This window comes from Opisthocomus hoazin, chromosome 1, assembly GCF_030867145.1.
Source record: "Opisthocomus hoazin isolate bOpiHoa1 chromosome 1, bOpiHoa1.hap1, whole genome shotgun sequence".
NCBI classification, from domain to species: Eukaryota; Metazoa; Chordata; class Aves; order Opisthocomiformes; family Opisthocomidae; genus Opisthocomus; species Opisthocomus hoazin.
Window position 1 is genome coordinate 80,114,610 of NC_134414.1, and position 11,232 is coordinate 80,125,841.

The following is an 11,232-nucleotide window of genomic DNA, read 5'->3' on the forward strand; positions in this document are numbered from 1 at the left end:
ATCAGTGGCTTTTGTTTTTATATGAAAGTGGTTTAAATGATCGTAAACCAGAATTTTCTGTTCAAATACGTCTTCCAGCTGAAAATGCTGGGGAAAAAAAAAAAAGCATATTGTTCTGCATGAACTTCCCTTCAAAGTTATCTTTTAGGTTAAAAGAAGGAAAGCAGAGAGTAATGTGAAAAATGTTATGAGAGCAAGCAGAGACCGAGGGTTCGTGCTGAAATGCGATGGAGCCAACGACTGGGGCTGGGAGGCCAAGGAGGGCTGAGAAGGGTCCTCCAGGCACCCACAGCCACTTTGCTGCCAACACAGCGACCTTGGCAGGAGTTTGACTTGGAAATGTTATTTTTTCCCCGCTTACTGCAGCGGGCTGGGCCCGGGGAGGTGCCCCGTCACCGAAACGCTGGTAGTGGCTCTGCCCGGCTGCCCGGCTTGGACTCTGTCCCCAGGGCAAGCCTGCCCACGTCCCCGCCTCGCTGGACCAGCCGCTCGCTCCGCGGAGCGGGGCTGGGTGGGAGAAGGCGCTTGGTATCTTACTCCCTCGCCTCCCGCAGACAAAAGAATGGCAGGTGCCAAGGAAAAAAACAGCGAAAGTCTGAAAAGCCAAGCCAGATCTCACCACCCCGCAGCGTCCGTGGCAGCCATGGCGGAGGCTCCCTGGGCAGAGCCCTTCCCCGGGCGTGCTGTGGGCAGCAGCCCACCGCTCTCTGCCGCGGCGGGGATCGGGCTTTGCACGTCGGAGGTGAGGAGCTCTGCGAGGAGAGCAGGTGACTTCGCACAGGAGAAGGTTGTGGCGCAGCTGGGAACAGGAGCCAAGTCTTAATAACGCTAATATGCCTTAATTGCAAGGATGTTTTTCTTTTCCTTATCGTTCAAACTGACGTGTACGGCGAAACCCTCCCCTGCATCTTTTATTAACCTCCCCTTTTCAACACCCAATACGTCCATTCGCCCCTAGATTCGGGACGACTGGGCTAGCCCTCGGGGCGACCGAACGGTGCAGTTTCTCAGCTTCCCTCTCCTGTGCTCACAACAGGAGAAAAACACTGAGCAAGGGTTTTTCCCCTATCACATGCTCTGCTGCTGGCACCACCAGCCAGACCGTTCGGCAGGGCTTTGGTCCGCGCCTCATGTGACTGCTGACTGAATCCGAAACGTGAAAGGTTACCTGCTGGGCGCAGATAACATCAGCTGTTGCACATTTTTAATCGTCGCCGAAAACAGCAGCCGGTTTCGTGGGAGCAGAGCTGGAAAAGAGACATCAAGCCAGGTCTCGCAATGTTTTCCTCAGCGGGTGTCTCCTTGTGATGAACTGCGGAGTTCGGCGTAGGTGTTCTCCGGCTGGGTGTAAATGTTCAGCCGTTCGACTGAGGGAAAAGGGTGCTTAAAAATGCCTCGGTTTACACAGGCGGTTGTTTCGCTGTATGCGCATTAAAAGCTTTAACTGTCTGCCTGCTTATTCAAGGCTTCGGCTTGAAATTAAAAATTAAATTATATGTGCTTGCACCGGGGAGAGAGGGAGAAAATAGCAAAGAGCTCTTTTAAGGCCAGTCATTAATTTGTATTTTACCTGTATCTGAGGGGTGCTGAAATGACCGACTTTTGTGAAGATCGTTTGAAAAGGGATGGGGACTGGGGGTTAGAAAGGCTGTTTTCAAATAGCTGCCAGAAAAGGGTTTTGTTCTTGACAGCAGGCTGGATGTTTTTACATTAGTTTTGCATTCCTACCAGGAAATTTTTCTTACCTCTCCAATGTCTGATAACCTTAAACAGTTTCACTTGGAAAATGTTTCAGTGACCCTTGTCAGCCCCTTGTTCTCCGTGAGGGGTTTAGGCACGAGTCCAGGAGGCTGAAACGCCAAGATGTTGCAGAGAGGATATAGGCAGGGTGAACGTGTGTTGTTATCCTCAGTGACTTTGTCTGGGGAGAATATGGCAGGATTTGGTGCTTTTTGCTTGGAGGTGCTCCTTTTTCCCCTGCACACCCATCTATGATGGGTCAGTGCTGCGACAAGCAGGGTACGAGGTGCTGCAGAAAAAGGTGCCAGATGGCAGGGTGCCTGGGGAGTGATGCTTTGAACAAGGCTTTTGGGGGTCATTTCCTCATTTTTCCCTCTGAGATGCTGTATTCTGTGAAATGCTGCTGCCACATAGCTCCATGGGGTGCCGGCAGGGAGGGCATGGCAGGAGGTGGACCCCTGGGACAGGGGCCGTGGGGGGCTGCATCCCTGCCAGCTTGTGGGGCTCTTTCGGAGGGCAGCGCTGCCTTTAGGGTTGGACGACCCTTCCTGCTAAAAGCTTCCGTTTTCAGCTGCTTGTCAAAATTAGCGAAACCTCGTCCGGCAAGGCACAAAACTTCTCTTCAAGTTGCCACCTTCTTAAAACCAGGGGGGAAATTCAAGCCATAATATTCAGCTCTTTGAAAAAAAAACAACCCAGCTGGAGGGACATGTGGAAGGTGTTTCTTTGGTGGAGGGGAGAGACGCAGAGGCTGGGGAAGGCGGACATGCATGGAGGCTCGGTGGGACAGGGCATGTTCCTGCAGCATCGGGGACGTGGGGGACATCAGAGGGGTGAGCAGGCAGCCGGTGCAGCCAGGTTGGTTTCCCCGCTGCCTGCGCCTCGCGACACAGCTGGCGACGGCATGATGGCGTACTCCTTGTGGGGTGGCATTTACGCTTTAGACCGATGCTGTTTGCCTGTGTGGAGCAGCTCACTACCCAGCCTCTCATGGCCATTTTTCTTGGAAGGGAGAAGGATAAATTTGATACATGGGTGGTTTGGACCTCACCTTGGGTGGGTGACTCCTTGCCATGGATGCCTGAGGTCGGGGAGCAGGGAAGCTCACTGGTCCCCAGCCCTGACATTTCTACTCACGGTGATTACTGGCTCTTCCCACGTACTTTGAAGCATATTAGTGCTAATTAATTATGTGTAAACCTTATCACCTACTCAGAAACAATGCCTGCTTGAAGACAGTAATCCGTAGGAATAGAGTTATGTCAGGGACTGGCTGCCTCCCAAGAAATATCTCTCCGATCTGTGGAAAAAATGTGCTGAGGCCGGCGGGTGCAGCAGCATCGTTGTTGTCGTTGTCTCCATTAGCGGTGACTGAGGCAGCGAGGAGGCCCCTTTCTTTTGTAAGAGCTGAACGGCAGAGGTTATTGCTCCGGTCCCACATCCCAGCAGGGGCAGGGCAGGCCCAGGTGCTGAGCTACCTCTTTTGGGGGACATCAAGGGGCTCTGGACGCAAATGTGAGTGACTGGGCACCCTGTGCCGGGGTGATGGCTGAGTGCCGGTGTCCCTGCGGGCGCCCTGCTGCAATGGGGATGGGGCACGGAGCAGCCGGGGCATGAACACCCCCGGCAGGAGCAGGCACCCGGGACGAGAGCTTCGTAGGCGGCTTTGCCCTCGAAGCAGTGACCGGGGTAATTAGACCCCACAGCCTGGCACAGGGTGAAATTTGGAGTCTGCGGCAGGGGTTGGAGCCCTGGCTGGGGCAGCGAGGGGGCCGATGAAGGTGAAACGGTTGGAGCGAAAACAAAGCAGCAGGGTTTCAAAGGCAGGAGCCTTCCCCGCTGCTTGCATATTCACACTGACTTGGTGTGGGAACAGGCCCTTGGTCTGCAGTGGCCCCAGTGGCAAACCACAGTCGGTGTTATGGGCACGTATACATCTTCCGACGGAGCAAGGTGTTAATCAGGCACAGCCTTGTTTTTCCACAAAGAAGCTTCTGACCCATTGGTGCTGTTGCCTGCCAGTCCCTCCTCAGAGTCTGGGGGACCCTTGGGATCACCGGTCCCCAGCCGACAGCTTGGTCCCGGCTCAGGGCCATGTTCCCAGCACTGCCTTGCCTGGAGGCAGTTGCCTCATCAGCGGCTCTGGTTTAAAGACTCCCGTCTAGGAAAGGTTTGCTAAGGAGAAGCCGTGGTACCTTGAGCTCAGTTCTAGCTGTGAAGCCATGGGAATGTCACAGGAACCTCCTAAATTACTCTGTCATGTGGGATTTGGAGGGCTTTACCATTTACAAACCCTGCTTTTAAGCACTGTAGGTGTGAAAAATTCACACAATGAGAGCTTTTCATGAAATCTGTTATTGACCCTCTTCCCCGCAGACCATGTCCTCCTCCATCAAAATCGAATCTGTCGTGAAGGAGAAGAACAGGATGGGAGAGTGCCCGGTCTGGGAAGAAAGGGAGACTGCACTCGTCTATGTAGACATTAACTCACAGAAAGTTTGCCGCTGGAGCCCACTCACCAACGAGGTGCAGAGTGTGTCTGTGGGTAAGAATCTGTACTCACAGCTTCATCTTGGCAGTCTTCTCTGTCCACCCCTGTCCATCCCTCCTGGCAGGAGTCCCGGACCATGGTGGTCTCCCTTCTTTCTATGGGGCCACACACCCTCTGATCCTCCCATGACATGTTGCTGAGCATGGCGTGGCCTGAGACAGCCAAGCAGAGGGGACCTTGCTCAGGTGTGGAGGGCCATGCACAGGTTGCTCTTGCAAAGCCTCAGGAAGGCATGTTTCATTTGGGACCTGCAGAGAAAAAGGTAGAGTCCCAATGGCTGTGTCTGCCCAGAATGTGGAAAGATCTGGAGAACACAGAGCCAGTGAGATGTGCTAACGATCCCAGGGGAGAAGGATCTTAGCATCACCTCTGCCTTTCCTGGGTCAGGAATGTTGCAATCAAGCCCAGATGCCTGAGGTGTGGTGGGGAGGGGTAGGGTTGTCTGGTGGCCCCGGAGCTACCTGCTGTCTCTCACTTCCTCTCACCCACAGATGCCCGCGTTGGCTCGGTGGCATTGCGGCAGTGCGGGGGCTACGTCATCGCCCTGGGGACCAGGTTTGCCTTTCTGGACTGGGACACTCAGACAGTAACCACCATCCTTGAGGTCGAGCAGGATAAACCCAACAACAGGTTCAATGATGGGAAAGTGGATCCAAAGGGGAGGTTTTTCGCTGGTAAGTTCCTGGCAGAAATTTCCCCCGGAGCAAAGAGAAACTAATTGCAGTGTATTTTATATAGTGTATTTTGTTATGTGTTCTCGATTCCTCTCTTTAGTTCCCCACAAAAACCACCGTCAGAAGCATGAGCTGTCTCGTGAATGCTCTGCTTGGTTCCTGCCCAATGGAGGAGGACAAGGGACCCCGCATCCTCTGACCTAAATGAGGACAGAGGCTGTGGACAAGGGCTGTCCGGCAGGAAGGCTCCCCTTCTACTTGGCAGACGGTGTTTATTAAACATCTGCCTACATGGGAGGTGGAAAGGTGGTGAAGGGCTCATGCAGGTGGGAAGGTTTCCGGAGGTGTAGAGGAGGATGCAGCTCCTAGAGCAGAAGATGAGCTGTGGCTGGCACCGTTCACGTACAGCCTACCCCGGTCAGCCTGTGGGAAACAGGGATGTGGGGAGAGATCCTTGGCCTCTTCAAGGCAAGAGGGACTTTTGCCACTGGTTGCAATACAGCCAGGATTCCCCTTGCGCCTGTTCTCCTCCCATTAAATGACGAGCCAAGCACAGCAATCCACGCTGGAAGTGGAGAGTGACTAATGGGAGTGCAAATGGCTCTGTGTTTGTTTCGCCAGCCAAATTCTTCTTATTTCAAATTTGCCAAAAATCAGGAAATTCATTTGTCTCGTGGTGAGGCTCGAGGGCTGATGTGTCACTAGATTTAAGGGCAAGAATAAGGGAGAAAAATGTGATTTGCACACCTGTCCCTAGCTGTTCATGGTGGATCAATGCTTTCAATAGGGCTTTTGGACAGCCGTTGCAGAACAAGCTCATGAGGTCTTCTAAAAGGAGAGGCTAACAGAGACAGTCGATCACAGTTGAAAGAAGGCATAAATGCCATGCTCAAGTGCTTCCCATCCTCGTTGGCCAGGATCACCTCCACAGGAGTCAGCTGCTCCTGACTGGCTCCTTATCTTCCTTCTTATCAGCCTGATGGGACCTAGTTAGTCCCTTTCTCCCTAGAACCTCTTAGTAACACTTAGAGGAGTATTTTGATCAAGCTTCTGCTTTCTAACTGGTGCTCCCATTTCCCTGCCAGGTACGATGGCTGAAGAGACGGCACCGGGGGTTCGAGCCAGGCAGCAAGGCGCTCTCTACACCCTTTTCCCCGACCACTCGGTAATAAAACAGTTAGACCAGCTGGACATCTCCAACGGTCTGGACTGGTCCCTGGACCACAGGACCTTCTTTCACATCGACAGCCTGGAACACGCTGTGCATGCCTTCAGCTATGATGTGCACACTGGAAAGATCGGTACACGTGCTTTTCTAAATTCGGTGACGAGTAGTGCTATTGCTCTTTCTGCAGCAAGACCTGGGCGTGTAATATGCAGTGATTTGACAGCTCTCACATCTTCTGGTTACAGTTTGTCAGCACGCTGACTGTGATTTTTCTCAAGTTTAGTTGCAGACCAGGTGTATTTGGTGAACAAACTTTTGACAATCGTTCAGCTTACTTTCACCTGGATAGATGGCTTATATTTAGACCGGTTCGAGGAGCTGCAGGAAAAAAGCCATTTATACTGCAGAGTGAGAATTACCGTACAGGATGCTATTTATTCTTGAGTGCCATCTACTGGAATGCTGCAATTGTACTAGCTCCATAAATAACAAATACAGAATGGTGCATGCATGTACATCACAGAAATGCATTTAAAGGATCAAGTTATCATTGTGACTGAAGTTTCCCAGTTCTAAAATTAAAATTGCTTTTAGATGTTTGGTAAATTTCACTTAAATTCATTTTCTAGACAAACATTTTTTATTATGATATCTGCAAAAAGTGTGAGCAAAATGGATGTAACCTCATCTCAAAACTCTGTGAAATATTTTTGTGCTGTGTCAACCCGTTACACTCCATGGGAATTTAAATCACTGAGCTGCCTTTGCACTCAAATCAGTGTGGACTTTGTGTAATCATGGGTGAAATTTGTACAAATAATTACAGTTACTCAGATTTCATTTTGCTGAGAAAATCTGTTCCTACAGATTTTAGGAGAAAAGATTTTTAAAGAAGATTTGGTGCTACTTTTTCTCCCCCAAATACAAAACTGTAATGAGTTTGAGTTTCCAGGCCTTGGCTTTATGCCAGTGACTGTCTCTTTCTGGGTGGTGTAACAGCCACAGGGGCTGGGTCAGGGCGGGCAGACTGCTGCCCGTGGCCACCGCTCCGTGGTCTGTGCCTGTGCCCGGTGACCTGCCCACACTGCAGCCCCAACGGCTAGCGGCTGGTGTCCAGGCTTAGTCAAAATTGCTGCCTTGCTTGGCCGTTAAAATAAGTAAAGTTCTTAATCTTTACGCATGAAAGATTGTTCATTACCACCATTTAAATTCAAGTCATTGCTTACGTGATGTGTTGCTCATAGAAAGACATCCAGGCTGCCATGAGCAATGAAAGCCCAGGAAAAGTTACTGCGCTTGCGGCAGTCGCGGTGTGGCGGTCAGCTAGCGGGTTAACAACAGGGACAGCGGCATTTTGTTCCCTTCTTTGGTAAAATAACAGGAGCCTTAACTCAGTGCAATCCCAAACCACAATGGCTCTACTGGGGGATTGCTCCTGCTATGCCAAGTTAAGCTTTTAACGTATCTGCAAATGCAGGTGTGATACAAATTTTGCAGCACGTCTTTGTCACAGAAAACGAACTTCTCTGTTTCCAAGAGTGCAGAAGATGTTAGACTGCGATCTGACACAGAACTGGTATCAGCCCACGTAACACTGGCTTCGTAACTCTCCCTGCAGCCTGCCCCAGAGTTTTGTACCATCTAGAAAAGGAGGAGCAAATGCCCGACGGGATGTGCATTGACGCAGAAGGGAAGCTCTGGGTGGCCTGTATTGATGGCGGGAGAGTCATTCGTATAGACCCAGAGACAGGTAAGGCCTCCACCAGCACATCCATACTGAGTGCCACCTACGTGCCCCAGACACGAAAGGAAAGGCAGCCAGGAGGAACGGTTTGAAGGGGAGGGAAGAGGGTGTCGCTTACCGCCCATCTCTGACCCATGGGTTGCCATGAGCGTCGCTGGTCCGGGCCCCGATCACGTGGAGAGCGCTGCTCCCCGTGCTGCCTCCCAGCATCGCGTGCCCCTGCTCCCACGGTCTGCTGATGCAGCACACCCCTTCGTAATGATGCCACTCTGGGGAAGAAAAAAATTAAAAAAAAAAAGCAAGCAAAGCACTGCATAGCTGTTGCAAGAAACATAATAAACCTACAATTAAAAAAGAAAAAAATTCTCAGCATTGAAATGTTTCACTGTGAAATGCTGTTAGGGAATGACAGCCACCCCAGGCCCGGGTGCCTCTGCCCTTCCTGGCTTCACAGACTTTATTGTTTCATTTTGAGAAAAGGAAACTAGGCCTCGCAGATATAGGGAGAGGCTGAAAAATGGTTAGAGATGAGGCAGATGAAAGAATTTAATTTCCCCACAAATTGTCCTTTAGGATATCTCCTGTCTGAAGGGGAGATGCCTTTTGAGTAAATGCCACAGCTGCCCCATGTGCACCAATAGTACATTCACATTTTCATGCTTCCTAGAAAATGGACATTCTGAAACAATAACATATTTTTTCCCAGGAAAAAGAATCCAAACTGTGAGGCTGCCTACTCCGAGGATCACCTCTTGTTGCTTCGGTGGAAAAGACTACTCAGAAATGTACGTGACTTCTGCATACGATGGACTGGATGAGACCACCTTAGCCAAGGAACCTCATGCGGGGGAGATTTTCAAGGTGAGCAGATTTTATTTCTGTTTATACGTCAGACCTGCCAAGCCTTGCGCTCGGAGAGTGAGGTGCTCCCCAGCTGCCCTCGCTTATCCCACTCGCCTGATGTGCTGGTCCAGATATGTTGCTTGTCCCCTGGCCAGGCACAGCTGCTTTTGCACAGCTGCTCATGCATTTGGAAAGAAGGTGTGGAGAAATTTCTAGTAATAATGTTGATATCTTGGTTAGCCAAAATTGGTATCCGGCTGCCCTGTATAGCATATTCTGTGACACACTGTAAGGAATTGGATCTTGCTCCTGTATCTTACTATACTTTCATCAGGTTTGGAAATTTTGCTCCTTTGATTCTCGTTTTTTAATTGTACCACGGTATGTAAATATTTACAACACAGATTGCTCCTTTAAAAATTAAATAAGATCACCAGGGCAAAGCTTTGCATCCCAATCCCAAAATTTTGGTATTTTTTTTAGTCTGTTAAAAGTGGGTGCTATGTTTGGAGTAACTAATAATCCACATTTTTGTCCAGGGCTCTTGAACCCAAAACTTGTTTCTCGCATCATTTTTTAGTCCATTAGTAAAAACTACATCAGGAAAATAAAATGCAGTTCTGAAAACAGCAATTGCCATCATTCTCTGAAAGTTGACCGTAACATGAAAGGGAAGGGTTGTAAATGAAGGGAAATGGAATAAACCAACCTGTATTAGCAGTTTGGCAATAGGATGAAGACATGTTCCAGGAGGGATGGGAAACTAATCTGGGATCTGAGACCTTGTAGTTGAATGTTTGGAACAGATTTCCCATGGCCAAGAACTGATAGATTTCTCAAGCAGCGGAGTTTAAGAGCCCACAGAAGAGTTAAACACCAAAAGATAATTTTGATCCTTGCCTATTCTATCTCTCTTCCTCAGTTCTCCAGTTCTAGAAGGGAATTGATATTTTCCAAACTCACATTTGTCTTGCATGGGCAAAGCGCGTTACAAGTTGCTGTGACTTGTTTGGTTAATACAGAGATAAGGACCACATGTAAGGGCACACAGATAATGTGCAAATTGGCAAAATTATTGAGAGGTGCTTGATAATCTTAGAGAATTTAATCTTAAAGGGTTGTAAAGAACTCCATGTAATGACTCTTTTTTGGCTCCTCTTGAAGTAGGGGTAGGTTGCTACAATATTTCTTGTACAACATTCAAATGTTGTACTCAGATGGAGATTTACCTTTTTCCTTTCTTTTCTTTTTTATTTTTTCAAACAGATAACAGGCCTGGGCGTGAAAGGGATCCCACAGAATTTCTATGCTGCTTGAACATTGATGCTAGATAACAAAGAATAAATGCTTGCATCTTATAGTAATTCTGACAGGAAGAAGTCCAAGGAACTGCGGAATTCACCTCTGTGAGGATTTCTAAATCCACAATTAAAAGCGTGCTTGTTTGGAATTGAAGACATTCCTTGTTCTATGGGCCCATGGCATAATGCAATAGGTTAGAGAGGTGAAGTTAGGTGTGCTACACCTTGATAGCTTTTGTGACTTTCCATAAACCTCTTCAAGCTTGAGCTTAGTTTTGATGAACTTTCTCACGACCAGCTCTGGATTTTCAAGTCTGCGGTTCTCGAAGCAGAATCAGACTCCTGTTTTGTCTTTTCATGTTACAGCGATGCACCAGCAACGATATGGCAGATGTTAATAAACATTTTAAGACTGAGACTTGAACTGGACTGCTCTGCTGTGGAACTCCTCATGAGGTGTTTTCTTGGTGATCAGACTTACTCATAGTATCCAGACTCCATTTCTACATCCTTGCTAGCCTGTTTCCATTTGCGTTGTCATGAATTCTTCTGTCTTGTCCTTAGGACACCATTTATGCTGTTGAAAATAAACTATGCAACCATATTTAAAATACGCTTATGGACTTTTTTTTCTTCTGCATTCAGATATTACCATGAAAATGCTGAGCGACAACACACGGTCAGAGTACAAACAGGCTGTGAGCTACCAGGATGGCCTGTGATACTGAAAACCAGTGATCCATAGAGTCATCCTGTCAGGGGTTGTATTTACATATAGACACATGGACTTCCCTTTGCTTTCTGTATCTTCTTATTGCATATATGGCTTCACCTTCTTGTTGCACGCATGACTTCTCTCTTCCTTTCCTGTTTCAAGTCTTTTTCTCCTTTTCGCCTTTAAATTTCCTTTCCCTCTCCTCTCCTCTCCTCTCCTCTCCTCTCCTCTCCTCTCCTCTCCTCTCCTCTCCTCTCCTCTCCTCTCCTCTCCTCTCCTCTCCTCTCCTCTCCTCTCCTCTCCTCTCCTCTCCTCTCCTCTCCTCTCCTCTCCTCTCTTTTTCCTTTCATCTTTTTCTCTTTCTTCTGAGTTTACTCTCTGAACTTAATCTCATTTGTTGTCAGCTTTCTTCTGTCTCTTTGTGGTCCATATTGCTCAGTATTGAGTTTGAAGTCTTTGTTCCTGCCTTCAATGCTGTATACATCTGCTCGAGTTT

At 48.8% G+C, this 11,232-nt stretch overlaps 1 protein-coding gene across 2 annotated transcripts; it reads left to right on the forward strand.

Moving 5' to 3' along the window:
• The first annotated feature begins 1,191 nt into the window (after positions 1–1,191).
• On the forward strand, positions 1,192–10,597 carry LOC104326375 (regucalcin). 2 transcript variants are annotated; one of them, XM_075439459.1, is made up of 7 exons: positions 1,192–1,270; positions 4,117–4,285; positions 4,783–4,965; positions 6,051–6,266; positions 7,752–7,883; positions 8,584–8,738; positions 9,987–10,597. In XM_075439459.1, the coding sequence occupies exons 2-7, from the start codon at positions 4,120–4,122 to the stop codon at positions 10,035–10,037; spliced, it is 903 nt and encodes a 300-aa protein (XP_075295574.1). In that variant the 5' UTR covers positions 1,192–1,270; positions 4,117–4,119; the 3' UTR covers positions 10,038–10,597. The 2 variants fall into 2 exon arrangements, with proteins under 2 accessions (XP_075295574.1, XP_009929458.1); XM_009931156.2 differs by having other exon boundaries at positions 1,236–1,326.
• The last annotated feature ends 635 nt before the right edge of the window (positions 10,598–11,232 follow it).